At 37.3% G+C, this 23,453-nt stretch overlaps 1 protein-coding gene across 3 annotated transcripts in view; it reads left to right on the top strand.

The window, feature by feature from the left end:
- WWOX (WW domain containing oxidoreductase) overlaps positions 1 to 23,453 on the top strand; it is a 471,370-nt gene that overhangs the window by 106,696 nt on the left and 341,221 nt on the right. For all 3 annotated transcript variants that reach the window (XM_058813282.1, XM_058813283.1, XM_058813284.1), the window contains exon 8: positions 1,740 to 2,004. In XM_058813282.1, the coding sequence (XP_058669265.1) occupies positions 1,740 to 2,004 (265 nt within the window). The remainder of the gene's footprint in view (positions 1 to 1,739; positions 2,005 to 23,453) is intronic.

The following is a 23,453-nucleotide window of genomic DNA, read 5'->3' on the forward strand; positions in this document are numbered from 1 at the left end:
TCCATAAACCTTGACTGGATCTTTTTGCTGGAGTCAAGACCCCCTGATAGGGAAGAAATTAAGTCCCATGTTTGCAGAAAATGCTATCCTGAACTGCTCCAAGGCAAAATATTTATTTGCCTCTTTGGTTCTTTGTTCATTTCTAGTTACTTCTCTGGATTTAGCACAAATGAATTCTGTTTAAATTAAGCTTTTGGGTACTTTAGGCACATCATATTAAAATCAGAATAATAAGTAGGTTGACTTTCCTTCTGTCTTTATTTCTGTGTTGTTAATTTGATTGTACAGCCCTTATTCCCCCAAATTCACTGAGATTGCCTCACATAAGCACATTTGCAGGACTGGACTCAAAATATGCCACCGTGTTTCCTTTATACAGTAACACACAGAGTTGTATTTATGGATTATTTTTGGTGTCATAAGTGGTTACTTATTGGACAAATACAGGAAATTCCTCCCAGAATAGTCCTCTTAATTTCAGAAATGTATTTTATCCAACTGAAAATTATGAAAGAGAAATTTTGTTGTTGAAATTGAAGGGCTAATTGTGCAAGACACAGAACATCCTGGGTTCCTCTTGAGTTCAAATACTGTATTGCTTTTCTCTGAGCATATTATAATTCTGCTCACAGAATGAATGTAGAAATTCCAGCTGATCTCTTAATTTCTGGGCATGAGATGCAAAATTAGTAAAGATATTTTAAAACATTTTTCTGGTGTGTACTATAATTATGTTTATCCCTGTTCTTCCCAGCTGATTCTGAAAACTGAGTATTAAAAAGAGCTTGCTAAATCCTTTTTATTTTTAGTAGCTCTTCTGAATGAAACACAGATCTGTAACTAAATGTAGTATTATTTTCTAATATTAAGATATACCACTAAATTAATAAATGAAATTATAAGAACTGGGAGGAGAAATTCTTTATGGAAATTTCCTTTTCTTCATCTGAATGTCTTTAGAACATTCACTACTTTGTTTCTTTCCTTTTTTTTTAATAACAAACAGCTGGTGTTTAATGACTCTGTCAGACCCAATTAAAAAACGTCAACTAGTTACTTTGATTTGTGTTCAGCCATGCCATGGGTATACTTAAAAACATTATGCTCTGCCAGAGCTCATTTTGGCTTTGTTTACATTTATCTTTTAAACATATAAGACTATTGATGGCACGTTACCAAGGTTATAACCCCTTTATATTCATCAATTTTTAATCTAAAAGAGAGCTTAAGAGGCAGTGAGACTCATCCATAGTTACTTGAACACTTAAATGCAAGTGTGTGAGCACTGGATGAAATGATCAGGGGATGGGAAGAAGGGGAAAAGAAAAGATGCTGGGTTGCTCTGCTTTTAGTGCAGAGTTATTTTATCCTACATTATTTCCTCCGAGCTGATCATGTTTTTATGGATATATGGCAAAATCTGTTTTGGTGTTTTTTTAAAAATTTAAAATAAAGTGATCTGTAAGTTACATACAATGTCTTTAAACCATCAAAGTGTTTTCTGAGTTGTTTTTGTTTATTGTTTGCAGTTTATAATGATCCAATAATTTTACTGCCATGTTATATGGGACTGTTCCTTGGGTCTCAGGCAATTTCCAGTGGATGCTTTCAGCTGCTAAATAAGCTGCTGTTTTATGTTGGTTCTGGCCAGGATCTACTCTCTTGTCTACATTTTATATTGTTCTTAATGAGAGTGAAATTAACTCTGGGCTATCTAAGGCATATTTACTGTTTCTCAGATTTACAGAAATTAAAGACTCCTCTGGAAAGCTGGATTTCAGCCTGCTTTCTCCATCCAAGAAGGAATATTGGGCGATGTTGGCCTACAACCGCTCCAAGCTCTGCAATATCCTGTTCTCCAACGAGCTGAACCGGCGCCTGTCTCCCCACGGGGTCACCTCCAACTCAGTGCACCCTGGAAATATGATGTATTCCTCCATTCACCGCAGCTGGTGGCTCTACACTCTGCTCTTCACCCTGGCTCGACCTTTCACCAAGTCCATGGTAAGTGAGCGCCTTAAAATATTTTTGCGTCTTCATTTTTTTAAAATCGGGGCAGAAGAGTTGTGAAAATCCAGCTGTATGTGTCTACCTCTTGCCTTTTATAACCATGACCCTGGTTTTAATGGCAAAAATCATGCCAAGACAGTGCTCTAGGAGAGGATTCTTCAACCACTCAAGATTTGCTTTGTCAGCCTTCTGTTAAGGAACCCTCTAAGATGGAGTGCATATATGTTTGCATATATGATTTTCACTGTGATTAAGTAGATCTTATGTCTTAGGTGTGGGATATTTAGAGCTATTTCTGTGCTCAGGATACGTAAAACATCAAAAAAATGGCTTTGGTTTTAAAGTGGAATATGTTGACTGCATTTTTTATGTAAACAGATGCCCTAGTTAGAGAAGATACTCCAGACATTATTAATGACTGAGGGAGAGTGCTTTCAGTGGTAAAAGCACCTTCATTCATATTTAAAAAAAAAGCAACAACCCAACAATTTTCTTGATTCTTACAAAGTGCTGAAGACAATGGGTGTTTTCCATTTGTCTCCATTGGATTTTGGACTGGAACCATGACATAATGAAAGGCTTTGCAGTTCTTCCATCGCCAAGGTTATGAGTCTTTATTATGTAAGAATTTGCAGCACCTCCAGCACTTGGAGGGGTTACTCTGATCCTTTGAACCTCTGAGCCAGTTATTTATAAGGAGTCCAAAGTATTTTTTAGGCAGAGAATGGCATTTACTTCATTGAGAACTGGCTTCCTTTAACCTTTCAGATGGTTTTTCATTACTTTTTCACTGACCAAGAAGGGTGTTCCCAAAAAGAGGAGCAGGGAGAAGGAGTCTCCCTTGAATGTTTGCTTCTATGAATCAGGGAAATGAAAAGATCCCTACCCCTGCAGAACCTTAATTGATAGTGGGATGACGTGTGTGGTAAACAGAGGTGTTTAAAAATCTGATTTCGTGTCCATAAAAGAAAAATATTGGGTCTTCGGTATGACCTGTGGAGCAAAAATATAAATGCTCCAGTGCTGACCAGGTGTCAGTCAGGAGAGCCCTCACACCTCCAACCTCTGGCTGCATTTTGCAGCCTGTACATATGCAAAGCCTATTTATGTCCACAAGATTGATATGTGAGTGCTCTGGCGCCTTGGGACGAATAATAATATCTTTCAACAGCATGGTTTTTTTGACCAGGACCTATATAACCATGTCTCTGCTGTGTTAGGGATTGTTTGTAAAACAAATTCTTCAGTTGTCCTGAGAAGGTGTGAGTGAATGTTATCAAAATCCTGTGAAAAGGATCCAGTCTGTGGATGTTTATGAATTGTTAGTTTTATTTACTCTGACATAGTTTTACAAAGGGAAACTTTTGTGTTTGTTGCTTAGGGAATCTTACCCTCTAAGGAACAAAATAAAACACTGACATTAATTTGAATTCTTTGAAAGAATTGATAAACTTTTAAGTGTCTATTAATGGGTATTACATATAAGAGAATACAAAATATAGGACAAAGATATCAGCACTGAATAACAGTGCACTCTGGTCCAGCCCAAATCACTTCTGTTAAGTCCTTCATGTTTGTATTTCACTGAGGTTATTTGAATGTCATGATGGAGGATAGGGGCTGAGGGTAAGCATCAGTTTTACAACTCATATTCTGATGTGAATTACATTCCCCTGAACTCTACCAATGTTTCAACAGCCAGTAAAACTAGAAAAGTGCCCCTTCCTGGGTATGCAAACAAGCTGAGCTGAAATTCTCATCATCATCAGTGGAAGAGTTTCTATTTTAAGTCTTGTAGGGAGCAAATAATTTGCTGCTGCTGCTTCTTTTTTAGGGATTGTGCTGTTATCAACCTGGAATAGACTTTGTTGGCAATCTTTTCCTGGGTTTCCTTTCCGTGTTTCTGTGGCAGCTCACTTGGAGTTCAGATGAGTGTTTTGGTCAGAACGTTGGGAGTGATCTCAAAGCTTTACAGCTGCAGTCCCAAGGTGTGAGCTGCTCGTCCCTGAGCTTTCCAAGCATGTCTGCATTGCACAATGCAGCATGATGCAGCAGCATTTAGAGCAGCTCCAGCTGGGCTGGGCCCATCCCTGGAGCTGAGATTGGAGACAAGGTTGTGTGGAGAGAGGAGGGGTTGGGCAGCCCAGACAAGGAGCCACAAAGAGATGCCTGGACCTGTTTTGGTCTCTGAGGCTGTAGCTTCAGCTGCTGCAGCATTTTGATGTGTGGAGAGGCCAATTCTTCCTGGAGCCACTTTGAAACTGTTTGCTATGTCCTGATCCACTGGGCTCCTGGAGTCTAATATATATATATATAAAATATTATATATATATATATATATATATATATATAAAAAATATAAATATAATACATAAAATATACATAATTTAATATATATAATATATATTAAATATATATATAAATATATATACACACAGAAACTGCAGCTGCACATACCTGATTCTAAGCCCTTTTTGTATTATTGTGGTATCCAGGCAGTAGTTGGAAGTAGAGCAATGGAAACTGAAGACTATTCCTTTCTTTCCCATTCAAATATAAAATCCACAAGGATTTCTACATAGAAATTTAGAAGAAGTGTTTTGTAGAAAAAATAGTTGCAAATGAATTGCCATTTTATGATTGAAGTAGCTCTACTAATGTCAAAAGGGCTCTTTTTTATTTACCATTACATAGTTACACAATAAGTTGGAGCTGTTTATATCATAATTAAATGTCAGTTGAAACAAGTGGCTACTGTGAAAAACAAATTGGAAGGGAAGCTCTGATAGTAACTGTGTAGGCCATGCTTAAATTTAGCTGGTTTGATCTAAGGCTCTAGGGTTTTGGGTTTTTTCTTTCTACCTCTTTTACTCTCTTCTCTCCCTCTGTCTTCAAAAACTGACTTGAGAAAAGTTTGAGTTGTTTATTTTTGTTTTAGATAAATGCTAGTCATTCAGAACCCATCTGATTCTTCATTATTTACATACAAGACTAAAGTTAAGTATATTTATTGTAAGTTTCAAGCTTACACTTAGTGTGGTATCTGGTGTCACCCTCAGGTGATTTTCAGTGTACAAGGGCATATAAAATTATAAGCAGAGTGCCATTATCGCACACTTGTGATAGTCTTACATAGACCCAAATATTTTTGTTGGCAGGTAACAGAGCAGAAAGAATATCATGTGTTAGAGTAGCAAGAGCTTAACAGATGTTTCAGTGAGCTGCATTTTCAAATCCTTTCACATTAAGAAATGGCTGGGGTTTGGGGAAGTTCTGAGACTATTGGGTTACATTTCCTGTTGCAGTGCAAAGCCAGCCATTGTGCTGGAGTCCTAGCAGATGTGTTACCCCCTTTTAATGGTTGGGAGTAAAACACTGGTTCTGTTGCTGAGATATAAATTACATTTATAAAAGCTCAACTTGTCACCTTTAAAAGCAGTAGAAGTAGTAAGACAACTCTGCCCCTAATTTTTCACTGTGTAAGAGACTGATGCTTGAAGTGCTCTTTGATTTCTCCCTCCTCCCCCAAAGACAGTAACTTTCCAGAACTGGATTTTGTATTTAATGTATTGCTGTTGAAAATTATAAAGAATATTTCTAAGGCCCAAAAAGTTGTCTGAATGTCTAATTTTTGTCTAAACCAATGAATTCTGTTCACTGGGATATTTTCCCAGGGGTGTTTGAGGCAGTAGCTCTCTGCTGCAGTGTTCACACAGGCAGGAGCAAACCCCAGTGCCTACAATGGCTTCACTGGCTTTGCTTTTGCCAGAAGTTGCAAGTGTCTAAATTTAAATTCCATGTAATGATTTCCATGCACATCTAACATCAACTCAGAAATGTTATTCTGGCAAGAAATCAATCTGCATCTACAGGAGTGACTGCAACCTAATGATCACATCTGTTTGCTTTTGATAAAACCCCAAAAGAGGCTCTGCAGCCTCATCACCTCTTTGCTTTCTCCCCTGTCCTTTGCTGAAGAAGCTGGAATTACCCTTACAGCTGGGGATAGAATTCCCTCTCCAAGCAAACATTTTTTTGCTGTCCAAAGATCTGTGTGGGCTATGTTGAGTTGACGTTGGCTTCCAGTTCTGAATTCACAGTTCAGGCCAAATTCTGCCCTCAGCTGTGCCTGTCCAGCCCCAGAGCAGCCTGGGCAGGGTGGGTATGAGCCTGTTCCAGCACAGAATTTGGCTTCTCTTTCCTTCCTTAAGACACTGCTGAAAATGCATTGGGGTTTCCTGGAAAGCAAGAGGCAGCTCTTTTTGGAAGAACCTCATATTTCAGGTTTGATCAGAATGACAGTTTCTTTTCTCAGATTGAGTTCTGGGCAGGAAGTGAAAGAGGATGGGAGAGTGAAAGGGAAATAGGCACCTACTGGATATTAGCACTTGTAGAGAGTGAATAAATCGCATGGGCATTTCTCCTGGTTTATGGATTAATGCCTGAAGTGTAAATGTTAAAGTAATGCTAAGCCACAGCTCTTTTTTAGCAGGTTTGTAGACCTTACCTCCACTACCATGGAGGGACAGTTATTTTATTGAACCCTGATAACATGTGCTTTCTTGCACAGAACTCCCATTTAAAATTGACTGAATTGGGTAAAAAGGCTTATGTGGAAGAACATTTTGATTTGTTGTAACAGGATTGTGAAGAGATGCCTCCAAAGCAGTTGTTGATCATTTTGTGTGTCCTACCCAGCAATAAAATGTAATATAAGCTAGTTTATTATCAAACTTACATTTAACCAATACATACTTTAACTTGCTGCTAAAATAAATGTAGCATGAAATATAAGGGCAAATTAAATTTGTCCCCTGTAACCTACACCACAGGGATGGAAAGTCTCTATGGAAACTTTTCCCTGTGCCAAAGTGAGCAGGTCAGGACTGCAGTGACCACAAGGGTGCTCAGGGGCCAGGGAATTTCTGTGTCCAGAACAGCCCCAAAACTGTTTGGGGAGCAACTCTGGTTTTGTCTTGTAATTTCATGGAGGAAATAAGGAATTTCTTCCTCTCCCTGCCAGATCCTTGCAGAATTTCAGAATGCTTTGTCAAGTATGTGGGCTGCAAAGCAGGGAAATATTTGGTCCTTGATGTTTATGCCACTTGTAATGAATGCAAATCAATGTGCTGTGGTTATTGTATGATGATCCAGTGAACTGTTGCATTCTAGAAAGATACTCAAACTTTATCACTGAATATTTGAGATTTTTTTTAACTAGCACTGAATTTTGAATCACTTTTTATAGAAGAATAATCTCTAAAAAGTCTTTTTGGGGGGCTGTTCATCCTGGGGAGGAGGAGTACCTAGTACTTGCAGTACCTAAAGGAGCCCCAAGGGAGCTGGAAAGGGACTTTTTTCCAAGGATATGGAGGGACAGGACAAGGGGGAATGGCTCCAAACTCATAAAGGGCAGGTTTCTTTCCCTGTGAGGGTGGGGAGACCCTGGCACAGATTGCCCAGAGAAGCTGGGTGTAATGATGATCTACACATCTGAAGTTCAGCAGAAGAAATATTTTTGGATGAAGGCTAGTTTTTGTTTTTTTGACCCTTAAAGTTAAAATCCTGAGCCCAAAATTAAAATGGTAAATGGTAAAAGTAATGAAATTACATTATTGAATGTTGTTAATCCGTGTCATTTTGTGATTATAACTCACAGAGCAAAATAAATTTTGTGGATTCTAGAACATGGTTTATCTTTCCTCACATTTCTTTTTTCAAGTTTCTATTTATGAATGGATAGATGTTCCAGAAACCCCAAGCTTTTGTTGGCCACGTGTAGCATAGATGAAATATGAATTTATTATTTTTTAAAAAAGAATGTAGCGTAGATCCTATGTTAGGGAACTATAATTAAAATGCTATTTTTTAATTGAGGGATGCAGTGCTTAGTTACCATATTTCCCTAGAACCCCTTGGATATCTGAGATGCTTTATTGTACCATGGTCTTTTCATTTCTCACTCTATCATCTTTGAAGAGGTGCCATACCTCTTTAAACAGTTCACCAATCAGTTTCACATGATGGATTCTCTTTAATCATTTACATCCACAGAAAGTCAAATATTCCTTAGGAAGCCAAAGTAATCTAACAGAATGTATAGTGTTTGTGCAGCTGGATATCTTATTTATTTGAAGTTCTCAGAGAAATCTCTTCTGACTTTACAAAAAAGATGGAAGAGTAAACAGCACCAGCGTCCAAGTAATATGAGCTAGAAAGTCCCTTCTTTTAGAGAAAAGTCATTAAAAAAGTATATTTGCAAGATCCAAAAATAATAAAGTATATCAAATGCAGAGAGCTACATAATGTTTTTTCAATATTCTTACTATTTTTACATGTGTGTATATATATGTGTGTGGATGTACCTATATATCTACCAATCTATAGAGGTGAAAAATATACTTAAGTCTTTAATATAGTTCATATTGCTGAATAGGTGAACACAAAAAGAGTCTGTTTCCTGAAAAAAAGGAAACATCTGTTTGTTTTTTACTGTGTGACATGTCATTTATCATCATGTTGACATTCCCTGGACATAACTGCATAACTGAATTAACATTCCTAAAAACTTCCTTCCAGGAAAGCTATTGAAAATATACGTCTATGTACAGAAATATGAATATTTCTAGGCTTTTGGGAGGTATCCCACTGTGATGCTAATAGTGTTTCTAATTCCTGTCAGTTTCTATTCCAAAGTTTATCGTATATATATAGATATCTTTTTTTTCCCTTCTGAGGAAGATTTGGGGGAATTTACTGGCATGGTTTTGTTGTTTTTGGTGTTGTGTGTTGGGTTTTTGTTTCTATTTTTTTTTTTTTTTTGGTGTTACAGATATCAGTGTGGTAAATTCCTTTTTTTTCTTCCTAAAGCCAAGACTCAAACTTGGAGGGTGTTCCTTGCCCAGCTTGAAGCATTGGCCATATTTCCATGTAGAGGGAAATAAGTCTGTTGTTTGATGGGACTTTTTAGGGAGCCTGTTCAATTTTTCCACTGGATATTCACTGGCATTTTGTACCTCCATACCTTCCATTGTAAATTACTCTGAGAATTACTGAAAGGATTGAGTCAGATGCTGGACAAACCCTCAACTTCTTTCTAGTGCAGTCCTAGTTATTTTATTGTATCTGTGCCTCCTTTCTAGGAGAGGGCTTGTGTGTTTCTAAATAAAGAGAAGAAAAGGTAATATATGTTCCAGAAAAATTAATGAAACCAAAATGTTTTCCTTACTTTTGTGTTAGTTTTGTTGCCAATACAAATGGGAGATGATGTGCTGCCCTGCCTGTGCTCTTGATTTTCTTAACCTACTCTCTTCAAGTCTGCAGTTTCTCACTATGGTTTTATCAAAAAAGGAAGAAAGTAGAATGAATGATTTTAAGAGTTGTTTAAATATATATATATATCTATGATTCAAGAATCAAATTTTAGAATGGAAAAAGATTTGGCAAAAAAAGGACTTGAATCCATTTGACAGTTGGAATATTAGAATGGTTCTTTGTTCTGTATGTGTTAGATGACCTGAGTTGGTGTGATTTTCTTGTGAAAAAGTAGCAGATTTGCACTCATTCCCTTCAGAGGGAAGGTGGTAATAATAATGAACCAATCCATTGTGCTTAATTCAGTGTAAAAGTGCATGCCAAATGATACAAGATTTAGCAGTTTTGCAGAAATCTGTATAAGGATTTGTAATCAGAGAATTTCTGAATTTATTTTGCTTTTAAAGTTTCTTTTGAGACTTGGAATACTTGAGTCATTTGGACTTTCCAACCTCTTTATTCCGCTCTTTCTGGGAAGTTGTTAGAGTAGTAGCATCAATCCTATTTTAGCAAGGAGGATGCCAGTAAATATAAACAACATAGTCAAATTCCATCCATTATTTTAGTGACAACATGTTTTTGCAGTTATTAAGTATCACTGTGGATATAGCACAGTCTTCATTGCATGGCAAAAAAAATCTATATAGGGTAGTTGAGGAATTTTATTAATTGCAAAAGCATCACCTTGAAATAAGATAAAGATAGCCACGTTGGATATTGCATCTTAAATAAAAATAAAGTATCTTGTGATATGTGGAGGGAATTGCTTGTTTTGAAAACAAGATCTACTTGTCCCAAACATGCAAGATTGACTTGTCAGTGCTGTGGATTTCCATCTCTTCCAACATTGCTATATTAAGGGCTGATATTTCCAAAAATGGAGGTATTTTTTCCAAAAAATGGAGTTGAGCAGTGTAAGAGTTGAAATGTACTGTGAGCTCATTTTTAATGTTTGGTCACAGCATTTCTCATTTCTTTACTTTCTCATAGCTGGGCGTGCACATACAGTAACTGTGAGACTCCTAACTGGATATGGAAGCATTTACTCACATGTTGAGCACCAGGCTTGCTGTGAAAGGAATGGGTTTGAAAATCCTTGTGCTGAACTGGCACTTAGCACTGATTTTTGATTGAATGTTGTACCTACTATTATGCAAAAAATCCTGAAGAACACTTGAATTTAACAAGCTGGAGCATAAGAATACTTGGCAATACTAGGATTAAATTTTTCACTTAAGTTCAACACTCTTGAATGTAGGTATTTTTCTTAGAATTACTGTGTCTCTCACTGTAATCTATTAATGAATACAATTAGGGTTTTTTCATTTTGTGAGAAAATTGGAAACACAATTTGTTTCCACCGAACAGCATTACTATTAAATTGTTGTCCTGAGTTGTCAAACTTGCATTATGATGAATATCACCAGTGCAAGAAAACTAATTTAGCACTTCAAGTAAAGCAACCATCTTGGCAATTTCTTATGATAATGAATTTGTAACAGTGTCATTTAGAATCTGATTGTCTACTCACATCAAGTAGCTCATCCCATCCCAAATAGTGTGGTTATCTAACAGTATTAATTATGGAGCAGTGGAATGATCTGGAGAATGGTACAATTGACAGTCAGGATTCCCATGGCAGAGCTGTGCCTCTGGAGGAAAGGAATTCCCTTTTTTATTACAGGTTACCAAGGCAAAGGTCCCAAATATCAGCAAGGTGGGTATCTGAAAAGTCCTTTCCCGTTTCCTCTTATGGATCACTGTGGTGACCATTCTGCTTGTAATATCGTGGCATTAATGTAAAAATTTAATGTTATTTTTTTCAAGCATAGCAACACTAAAATAAGGGTTTTCTGGGAAATAAATGTATTTTTGTTGGTCAAGATATCATGAGCAAACAGAAGTAATTTAACCAGTTCAAGGAACAAGGTGTTACCTGAGCTGAATGAACGACATTGCTTGCATTTGATGAACTACTATGTACAAAGTGAGCCTCTCTCTTAGCTTTTACACCAAAAGTGGTAATTTTGTGAGAAAAAATGATGTGTTGACTTCTTCCATTCCCTTGATGAGAAATGTATGTGAATTTTCAACTTTTAAAGGCATTATGGCAGAAAGTATCAACAAAGCTGTCAGTTCCACTTGTGATATATATTTATTGTCTCCCTTTTGGCTCTGTGTTTCTAAAGGAAATGTTTTCATATAGAATGTCTTTTTATCGAAACACCAGCTGAGCTTACTTTGGTGATGAGGTGAAATTTATCATTATTGAATTACATATGTGCTTATTCCATAATCAGTAATGTGGTGTTTTAAATGGTCTTCACTAAAGTCAGTTAGGCTCTTTGGAACACAATCCAGACCATTGCTTGTCTTGGAAAATCAAACGCTCTGGGTGTCTACCCATGGCCAGCAAAGCTGAGCACTGCTTGGGGCTTTTTCTGCTGCTAGGAAGGGACAGAACACTCATCTCAAAGTTTTGTCACTGTCCCCAGCAAAGATTACTGTAAATGCAGTGTGACTGCTAATCTGTTCCTCTGAAATCATGTTTATGGTTGGCAATGAAATATGACTGGGACAAATTGTGGTCATTGCTGTTCACTAGCATTATAAGAAAAAAAATTTCCCTCCTGCTTCTGTTCCCTTCTTCTGGCAGATGCATCCATGAATTAATGATATTGTAGTGGTCAGAAGCTGGAAGGGAAGGGTTGTCCAGACCTGAAATGGAGACTTAGACCTGGAATGAAGTCAGTCTATTTGTTTCCAGCATCTCTGCTGAAATGTTTGTGGTCTGTTGTGCCTCAATGCTTTGGGAGATTTTTGTGAGTCCTTCCCAGGCATATATTCTGAACTTATTTGGATGACTTCCTTACTGTGTGAGTGTCAACACTGAATGTCAGCAGTGAACAAATGAAAGCTTGTTCCATCTTCTTCATTTGCTTTCATTTTCACAATGTGTATTAGGGTAAATGCTGTTGTGTTACAACCGTGGTTTTTCAAACTTCTGCCCTCCTCTGTGTAGGTGAGCTAAATTAATTAGCAATTTTCTTTGGCACTATTTACTTCTGAAACTTTTTGGTGGCCTGGGCATTTTTGATATTGTAAAATGAAGCTTGGCTGATAAGTGTTGTATCTGAAGAGGTGATTTTGCCGTGCTGTGGAGACAGTCAGTAAAGCCACTGCAGAATATTGCTGTATGGGTTTTGCAGGGCTGGAAATGGAGGTCTCTTGAGCTGGTTTGAAGTCTTTGCTGATTCTCATGTTTTTCTGTGTTGTTCCCTTTTCTCTGGTTTCTGTCCAGGACTGTGGTTTTGCTGTGTTTAACTGATGCCAACTGGAAATAGCAAAGTCAGTGCTCTCATTTCCCCCTTTACCAGTAATACCTGGCTAAAGGCTGTTTTATCTACTACATGATATTCATTCAAATACAAGTAAAAAATTGCCTGGACCATTTAATGTTGTCTTTAAGAATACTAGATGAGCTACTTTAGAACATTTTATAGGCATTTAAATGAAAACCTGTATGGAAAGCTGTGGATTAATTTTCTCAGCCATGACATGCCCAAATACAACAAGTATTGTAGAAGAACAAAATCTGGGCTGCAGAAAACATTGCTACTTAAATCTATGTAAAGGCACTGTTACACTGACCTGATGTCATTTCCTGCCTTAACCATGTGTAAATGTGGTTTTCAAAAGGTAAAAATAAAATTTAGAAAGAGTTGAGAAATCTTTCACAATGACCATTTTAATGTTTGTAATTGTAACTTTTGCCTGAGATAGTAACAAAAATATTGAGGAGTAAATCATGGAGTTTTCTACAAAAAAAGCAAAATTTTAAGATGTTCACTTGTTGTTTTTTTTTCTGCTGGCAACCAGTGGCTAAAATCCAAATTCTCAGGCAACGTGTTCATAAATGCTCACACAGAAGGAAAAATATTCTGCTTGTGTTCACTGTGCAAACAGCTGAAATAATGCTGATAGAAAAATAACTTTGAGATAATAAAATGTACAGAATTAAGTGAAGAATTTGCTGCTTATTCTAAATTTTCAGATGATTACCATATTTTCCTAAACATTTATATTGTGATTTTCTTTTTCAACAGAAAAAAATGTTTTGATGTTTTGAATGGAGCTGGATAAAAATGCCTTATTTTTTCCTTATTTCTCCCCTCTCTCCCCATCATGTCAATAGCTAGAGAAATAATTTTCAAATTACTACAAACAAATCATTGGATTTCAGGGGGAATCTTCAGTCTCATAGGTGACTGTTTCTGAAGTTTCCAAGTGTGGTCATTAATAGATTGATGGGAGCTGTTTCCCAGTTTTTGTTGCAGTGAATCTTAATGGCTGCCAATTAAAATACATTTACATATGTACTTACATTTCCCACCATAATGTGGAGCCTATAACATGATTTATACTGACAGATACTGATGGTTGTTTAATTCTTCCTTTTATCCACACGCTTTTGAATTATGAATTATATCAATCCTTAAATCTTTGTTTGTTTTAGGGTAGGTTCTCTTTTTTTATTTTTGCCTCTTGGCACACCATATATGCACTAGCAAGTGCTCGCAGTTTCAGCTGCATTTAAGGAAATATTGTTGTAAGGCTTTTATGTGCTGTACTTCAATCAGCTAGTGCCAGCAGTATCCCAATAGAAAGACCCTCAACAGACCATTTTCAGCATTTTGCTGCAATTAAACTCCTCTGGTTTTAGCCCTCAGGCAATTTAGTACCTTTTTACATATGCACATTATGAACTTTTGACCAGGGCCTGGTAGTCATATATTAGATAGCAGCTTTTGAAAGCAGACTTAACAAGTTCCTCAGAGTATTGCAGCCAGAGTCAGTTGTGGAAAAGGTAATTTAACCAACTTGCAGTGAGGCCATTCAGAATCGTACTGATGATCCTAAATATGTCTCTTTTTTTTTTTTTTTTTTTTTTTTCCTTGTTTCCTCTGGAAGCTGGTAGCAAGAGCTCTCAAAGAATGTGATTGATCTTTTATTCAGTAGCTAACGAGGGCTGTGATTCTATTAGTGCTCTACAAGGCAAGGGAACAGTGATTTAATGAAGTGTCTGGCGAGCTGGTCATAGATTTATCCTGTTGTCTCTAATTTGCAGCGCCGGTGCGAGCGCGGAAGAAGCTGCAGTGGCAGTGCCATTAGGCAGGTGTTTCCTTAGCAAATTGTCGTGAGGTCAGGTGTAGTGATGTGGGGAAGGCAGTGCAGGAGCCCTGGGTGTCTGGAGATGAGAGCAGCTGCGCCGAGCGCGCGCTGGAGCGGAGAGGGAGGATCAGAGGTCCGGCCGCGAGCCCCCCTGGCCTGTGCAGGAGCAGATGAACTGCCAGGGAGCACTAATAGAGCCATAATTGGCCATTAGAACGGCAAAGGTGCAGTAGCATCTTCATACAAAGTGCAATAACATCTTCATGCAAAGATGCAATAACATCTTCATACAAACTGCCTGGCGCCAGACCCGGTGCCACGTGCCGGGAGGTTCCGTGGGAGGCTGATCTGGTAAAGCTGATTTTTATTTTTTTATTCTTTAAAAACAAGGCTGTGCTTCCTAATTGCTGCAGTACAACAGAAATATGAGAGCATCAAAACTTGAGTTGCTTTAAAGTGACATTAATGTCTTCAGTACATTTACTTTGGTGTGTAACCTGTCAGTCTCACTCAGAAATGATGCACTAAAATTTGCCATGTAGCTATGGATAAAATAATATCATAAAATCCTTTCGACTTTTACTTAATTAGTACTAAATAATGCATTTTATTTCTGTCAACCAAAGGCTACTGAATTTTTGTTTTGTTTTTCTTTGCTAACCTGAGATACTCTTCTGGTGATACCTGTAGTGTTGCACAGCTTTTTTCAGCATTGTTTTTCCACAAACCTCTGAGTCCAAGTTAGCCAAAGGCAACTATTTTCAGAAAGAATTTTTCTTTGCATGAATTGTTTGGTAATTTGAGAAGGAAATCATGGTGTGGCTTTATACATTGTCAAGAGGATCAGTCAAATATGTCAATCCAAAAGTAATGCAAAATAATGAAGCAGATCTGATGTGTAGTTCTGTCCTAGCTGGACACAGAACAGTAAATAAATGAACAGTTTTGAGACTTCTGGGGCGTTTCCTGATGGCAGTGGAGAATTCCCATGTAGAAAAGTGGTCAAAGCTGAGAATTAGAGGGTAGGGAGAGATGACATTTTTAGTCCACTTCTGTTTATGTAGTTCTCATAATTGGGATCTCAGCCTTGTGTTCCAGGCTCTGTGCATAAAGGTAAAGAAAAGCTTCTGGCCCAAAATGAATCAAATCTGTTTTAAGGGAAACTGCAAAAATCTCTTGTGCAGTGGATGAAATGTGGATCTTGGCAAGCAGCAAGGAGACAGTACCATGATAACTTTTTTCCTTATATAATTCTAGCACATGCACCACCATATAGTTGTCATTGTTCTCAGGTGGATGATTTTATCTTTGGAAATTAAAATTTCTGCAGTTGCATGAGCCCTTGAACCCCTGTGAACCTGACACCCTGTAGGATGTCATCTGGGACCCCTGTTAAATATACAGACACAGTTAGTCTAGAAAAAGAGATATTGGGCTTTTAAATGAACAGCAGGAGGATTTAAAACAGTAAGCCAAACTTTCTAATTTCCTAATATTGACACTTCTGTCCCTCAGAATCTTATTATAGTATTATTCTGTGCTGATCTACCATTTCATCAAAAAGTCTACAATGGAACTAAAAATCTAAGCCTTTTAGCCCATAGATCATTGCACTTGGTAAATGGCTTATTGCAGATTAGATAATGTGGTTCATAGCACATCCAAATCAATAAAAGGCTAGTCTGAACGTAGTAAAGTGCTCTCAGTCTGATTCTTTTTATTAAGTATATCTGCCATGAGCAAAGTGAAAATTTTAGTCTTTTTGCTTAACTTGATGTAAGAAAAAGGCATTGCTTAAATTTCTGTATGGTTGTTTTCTTTCCTAGGGAAGATCTGTCCCACAGAGTTTAGGGTTTTTTTGAATCAAAATTAAATATATTTTATGAAAAATGATACAATTCTTATATTGGCAAAATTCAGAGCCCAGTGGTTTGGTGTTCCCAATGATCCCATGCTAGAAATGAGCCCCTAGCTCTCACATTTGTCAGATATTCAGTGGTCTCTGTGAAAGAAACTATTTTATAGCTGTTCATCCAAAAATCATCTGCAGAAACTTTCAACTTCAGCAACTAATGGAAGTGGAGAAATGTGAAAGAAATATTTTGAAGGTAGAGTGGCTGATTCAATAGCAAACAAGGAATGGTGTTTTAATCTAGATTGGGAGAGGCCCAGGATTCACCAGGAATTTGAGCATGACAGGGAGGATGTGGTGGCTCTTTCTGCTTTACCCCATGAGTGTTCCTGTGCTTCTGAAGGGGCAGAAACACAGAAATGTATTTTTATTTATCCAGGGGAAACTGAGGAGGCTGGTATATGTGTGTCAAGGCTGTATGGAGAGAGTTTTTCCCCTTCTGCTGGGGTTATATTAGAAACCCATAAGAATGGTGGCAAAACAGTAATTAATGTCTCTCTGCCTCTACTTTCCACACACTTTCACTCATTGCAATTTTTTATTTTCCTGTTTACATCCACGGCCTGACCTGCTGAGGAGATGCTGAGCTGCTGAACCAGGTCAAGAGCTTGTCTGGGTTTTGCAGCTTGGCTAAAAAGGAGTTTTAAAGCTATATTAAAAATCCAGTGAAATAGCTTGGAATTTCTTGCAAACAATCAAGTCAGATAAACTGTAATTGGCTGCAGAGAGATGCTCTTAACTTACCATTCTTTGACCATGTTATTGACCACTATGTGTTTGCCCATGTTATTAATAATTTATCCTTTGAAAAAAATCTATGTGCATTATAGCCTTTGATCTCAGAAATTTCAAAGCTGAACGTGCTATTTCCCTTTTCCTTTTGCATTTTGTCTTTCTTTTTAAAGAAGAATTTTTAAAAGAGAAGAGAATGAAAAATAATTTTTCAAGTTTTTCTCTTTATTTTGGTGGCAGAGCTTCCTGATGACACCCATCCCTGGTAATGAGAAATGTACATTAATACAGTAAGAATATATATGAATAAAAAAATCAAGGCAAGCTCACTGTACTTTGCAGATGAAAATATTTGAAAACAAGACTTAATGCATCTAGTAGATTAAAACAGAAATTAAAGACTTTAGAGTAAGAAGAGATCAAAGGCTGTCTTTTCATTGTTCTTTTTATTGTTTATTGACTTCAAAAAGACTTTTTAGTTTAAGCTGACTTTAATGTCTCTTGAATGCTCTTTTGTAAAGTGACTTTGAAAACTCGTGGATAATGTCTTCATTAAGTGGGAAAAAATCTTGGTAAAAATATAACTGTAACTTTGCTTTCATTATAATAGGAATAGATAACACTTTGCTTAATTAAGGTCTGTTTTCCCTCTGTTCAGAGTTTTACGACCATTTTTTTCATTGAAATTAGTGCTGATAAAAGCTTGAAGTAGACACTGCTAAACTGAAACTCTTAGTTTTTCAGAGAAGCACGGGGATGTGAGTTCTCTCTCTGTATTTGTTAATCAGTTAATCAGGATGTTGTTGTGTGTATGTGAGCTATTTTAGGAAACAAAAGAAAAAACAAAACCCAAAAGCATATTCAAGTTGTATTGATTTAAAATAAAGCAATGCTGCTTGTGTTGTTGAAAATGTTAATTTAGAGACTTTCTGCTCTCATTCTGTTTCCAAATGTCTGTGATTTTCTCACCAATCCCTGATGACTTGAAGTATTTGGATTATGTTAATACCTGTATTAATAATGACAGTAAAGATCACAAATCTGTGGTGGCAAATGAGGGATTAGGAAAGCCATGCAGGAGAACTTCTCTGGGGAGCAGTGAGGACTTTCCACAGTATTTTGAGGTTTAAAAAATGCACTTCAGGAATAGGACTGCCTTGGCCTTCCCCCTCCCAACAGATCATCTTTTTCTCATGGTTTTGTGGGATTTTTAGATGGACAATTTTAGATGGAAAGGGAATTATCATGGTTTCATGAAATGCACTCCATCTTTTGAGATAATTGAGATATGTATTCATTTTTTGTTTGCTCCTCACTTGTCTGGAATTTTGGTACAAGAGGTTTGGAATTTCTGACATGGGTTTCTAGTGCAGCTCTGATGTTTGTTGCTCTGGGGGTGTTGGACAGTCATTGTGATGGTAATTTTATGATACTCACCCTTCCCATTCTGTGTATTTCTGCCAGGGCTCTGTGTACAATTCTTGGGCAATCTGCTTGGCTCTGAGGATCAAAAGATTCTGATTTACAGTCTGCATAAGTTGTTTGCAAGACCTTTTTAGGTACTTAAAAAACTCAGCAACTACTTTCAACGTGATAGCTGAGTTGCCAGGGTTTTTTTAAATGAGAAACGTGCGTTGCATGATTTCTGTAACTGCCTAACCTTACTTCAGCTTTAAAGGAGGGTGTTTTCCTTTTCTTCAAAAGGAAAACCAAAGCTACACTTGTTTCCCTTTGCTTCCCTTCATGGCTAGGGACAGAGCAGCAAAGCTATTCTTGGCTAGACTTATTTTTACTGACTTTCAGCTATGATACACCTATTAGGAGTGCAGTCCAGTGCAAAATGAGGCACTGGAAAGGATGGCTTTGATGCTGTGTGAATCTAAAAGTCACACTGTGTTAATTTTGAGACTGTTGCTAATGTTATTTAAGGATTGACTTATAATTTTCTTTTACTTCATTTCACTGAGGGCAACCACATTTTGGATTTGGTGATTCAACAAACACTTCCATTTTGTAGACTGTTACTAGTTTTCATATTCCTAGATGCAAAACATTTTTTTGCAGTATCACTATTTTTATGGCACAAATGGTTAAGTATTTTTACAAGTGTAGCCTTTGTGGGTGGTTTAGAGGCTCAATTACCCACTGAAATGGAGGAAATAAATGTCCTCAAGGGCTTGCATTTGGATCATATGACACTGTGGGGTTTAGCTTGTTGTTAATAATTCTTACATCTGTGTAGCACACAACAGCACGAGGCAGCCTGTGGAAATGTAGCACAGATTTGCTGCTGGTACCCTTGCAGAAACATCTGAATTCTTATACAGGAGGTGACAGAAAAGTAAGCCAGGATAAAGAAAGCAACAAATCAGCTGGTAAAATTGATGTCATGTTCAATCCTGCCTATTAGATTGAGCAGCTAATGTGAAGACTATGGGAATGTTCATATTTATGATGCACGTGGCTGATGCTGTTTGGGTTGCATTGCACGTTTGGGCACTTGAGGGGCCAAAACCAGAAAGAAGCCAAAAAAAAAAAAGAAAAAGAAGAGAGAAAGGGAGCTAGAAGCAAAATGATGAAAGAATGAATGTGGCTAAATTCCAAGCTTATTATTGCAGTCATTTTTGCCTTTATTTTGCATTAAGAAATAGTGAGGGGTGGTCCTACAGCGTGAGAAATGTGGCTGCTCTGCACTGTGGATATTTGGCTCTTCCTGCACCAGGAGACAGCAGACACCCAGGACATGGAGAGCTTAATCCCTTGGCATTCTGTGAGCTAAAGGTGCCAAACTTGCTCCCCTGATCAGTGCTATGAATCTTGACATGCCTGAGAGCAGAGCTTGGCTCGAGGGTTTGTTTGCATATTTGCATGCTTCGCTTATTTATTGACCACCCCAGACCTGCTTTCCTGCCTTGAACACACAGAGAGGCCACTATAGTGGTAATGTACAAAGTGAATTAAAAGGAGGATGCAAAACATCTTCCAAAGAAGGTGAGATCAGAAAAAATTAGGCTGTTTCAAGAATAATTATGTAATGGTTATGTATGTCAGATAATAAATGTCTCATAGTAATGATTCCAAGGTTTCTTTGTGGCTATAATGCCTCTCATTATGATCCCAAATTCTATTATGTGTTTTCCAGAAGTCATCCAAGCCCATTCTGGAGATCAATGTACTATATAAAATATTATATTAACAAATTCAATGTTTGGCTGAGAACGATATGAAAAAGAGGGTAATACAGGCAGTAACATCTCTCCAAAACCACTTGAGCTGTCTTGTTATGAGCTCTACCTCCTTGCTGCCTATTATGTGTAGCAGCAGGGGACCTGAGGGGACCTCTTAAGAGCAGAAGGGTCAGCAAATCACAAAGGGTTGAGGCAGTGTAGCTCTGTTTTGGCTCTGAAGACCTGAAGTACCCAGAGCAGGCTATTAAAGTCGTGTTTATGGCTAGGCTGTATAGCTTCACACTCTGGAGCTGCTTTCTGCCTGAGCAAAACAATATATTCCTGAAAGCTGGCAGTATTGGCCTGTTGGTCTTTTAGAGAAATTCTTTCCTGAAATGAGCAGAGCTGTCAGCAGGGGAACATTGAAGGCAGCTTTAGATGCCTTTAAAGCAGCAGCTTTATTTTTGTTTGCCTGGTTTGGGTACCTTGTAGTACTTTCACACTCCTTTTGGTTTGGCTGTTTTCCTCTTTTTCCAGCATTACCCTCCAAATCATGAAGTTGTTGTAGGCAAATAGAGCACTAATTGTTAGAAGCCACCTCCCTTCCACCCAATGTACAGACAAGCAGTTTACATCCCCTTTGTTCAATATTGACAGGAAATGTCCTTTCTGTTGAAGTTTTGGAGTCCAAATATTTGTGTAGCTTTTTAGCTTTTTTTTTTTTTTTTTTTTTCCTTTTGAATGTGGAAGCTAATATGTCAAGAGGGTTTACAAGACAACATCTTCCTTTAGAGAAGAGCCAATATCCAGCTGCTGCTCAGCTGTAGGAATGAGCTCCTGGAGCTCCACAATTCTATGTATACCCACTATAAATCATTCAGCATGCAAAGAAGTGTGCTCAAATTTTCCCTAGTCATGTGTGCCATGCATGACAGTGCACACACAGTTGCCTTCCCAGCCTTTCCTCCCTGGGGACATACATTTTAATGCTGTGTCCATTTACATCACAGTTGTATTAATTACATTTAATGTAGTTTTGAGCTAAGGTAGCACAGGCTGATTTCAGAGAACAGAGTGTTGTAATGAGGCTTGAGTACCATTGATCTATGACTTGGATAGAAGGGATTCTTAAGGGAGTTTGCTGATTTATGTAGAAGACTGATGTCTGTGGCCATTAGGAAACACCAGTTTTCATTACCTATCAATCTCGTGGAAAACCTTTAGCAGCATGATCTCCTATAATAGTTATCTAATCTGTTAAATTAGAGATTAATGAAATGAAAACATTACAGAAGAGGAAAATACACTTGTAAGAGCAGGCAGTATCACAAGAACAATGCAGACTTATTTGAAAGCATGTACATCAGCAGTCTGAAGACAACAAAAGGATAAATCAGCTCGTGTTATTGCTGTCTTAATCTTTAAATTGCAAAAATCTATGTGGATATATGGGTTAGTAAATTACTAGAACAATGGAGCATATGGGCCTAATTTCAAAATAGGAGAAAATGTAGGACACACAATTTAGAATATCACACACTCATTTGTAGAATGGTCATAGAATTTAATAGAGTTCAAGTTTAATTCTGCTTAACTGCATCTTTATTTTTAAATTTGTTGAGTTCAAAAGTTGTTGCTTATCGAAATACTTTAGTAAGATCCAAAATTAGAAGAAAGAAATTTTACATTATATAAAGCTGTGACTGTTATTTATGAGAGCTGTGATTTGGATACTGGGAATCTTTACACAGGGAAAAAAAACCTAGTATCTTAAATATTTGGAAATGGAAAAAAGATGGAGACAATATCTTCTATCAGCTCATTTCTAAGCATCTGATTTTAAGCATGTTCTGTGCTCATTTTTTCCTTGTAGCTACTATATGTAGTGGGATATAAAACAGAAGGCATTTTCAAAAAACCAAGCTGCATTTATCCATACATAAAAAAGAAAATACTATTGAGGTGACCGTGTGTGTCAGTACATCACTTTATTTCCACACCACCTGCTGCAATTAAAAATGAAATCACCAAGCAGCAAGTACAGTAACTTCATCAACCAGCTGATATTATAATTAATGACTATATAGAGTCTCTATTATTGTGTACTTCCAAGGCATCAAGTGGAAAGCTGTCATAGTGCTTTAAATAATGAAAAAGTTTCAGGCCTTGATAAATGGCTCAGTTGGATGCAGTTTAGAAAGTTGAGAGCATATGCTTCTGTCATTAGAAACTAAGGACCCTCGTTACCCTTGCTATAACTCTTCAGATTCATCTGAAACTCTTTGATCCCCTCATGTACTTACACTGTGTTTAAAATGCAAAAGTGTAGAAAAATATGGTGTGCATGAGAAATTCAGTGAGGAGGGAGAAAGATTAAAATAAAGCTACTGTTCATTAACGTCTTTGTTTCAAACCTGTCGGAAAGGAGAGCATTAGGCTGTAGCCACATCTCTTTTGAAATGAGAGTAAGCAAACATTTTGCTTTGATTCCTTTGAGATTTTTCTTTTAAGAAACAATTGAAATCCAATAAAGAAATGTGCTTCAGAGCATGCTTATGAAGATATTTAAGTGACTTAATAGAGGAATGACAGCAAGGGTATTTGTTCTTGAAGGCTGTGCTTCAACTCTGTGCTGTTCTGCAATAAGGGGTGTAAAAAGTAAAGCAGTGAAGCAGAAATTTTGGGTATTACTGGTGAGGCAGGTTTAAAAAAAATAAACTTTTAACAGGGAAGCTATTGGTAAATTCACTTCCTTAACAGTACGGTTTCATTGTTAAATATCACCATTTTAACTGAGAACTGCTAGCTACTTTTCAGCTTCTATTTATTTTTCTTCTCTCTCTGAAACTTTCGTATAATGTATTTGCCTCTGAGGATATTTCATAGCCGAAATGCTTTGCTTGGCAGAGCATGTTACAGATAGAGAAAATTGTGTCTAATCCCTGACTCTCATGGTTGTCATTCTGCTTTGTTTCATGTATTGAAGCAGTATGCCACAGCCATTTCTCAGACCTTTTATAAAGGAATTATGTGTCTTTTAAAGTATTGAATAAGATAACAAAATATATATGTGAATATATGTATATGAATGTATAGGTAGCAGCAGAAATAAAGATTTCTTTCTCCCTCTCATAAGAATATGTGAG

This window comes from Ammospiza caudacuta, chromosome 13 (genome assembly GCF_027887145.1).
Source record: "Ammospiza caudacuta isolate bAmmCau1 chromosome 13, bAmmCau1.pri, whole genome shotgun sequence".
NCBI lineage: Eukaryota > Metazoa > Chordata > Aves > Passeriformes > Passerellidae > Ammospiza > Ammospiza caudacuta.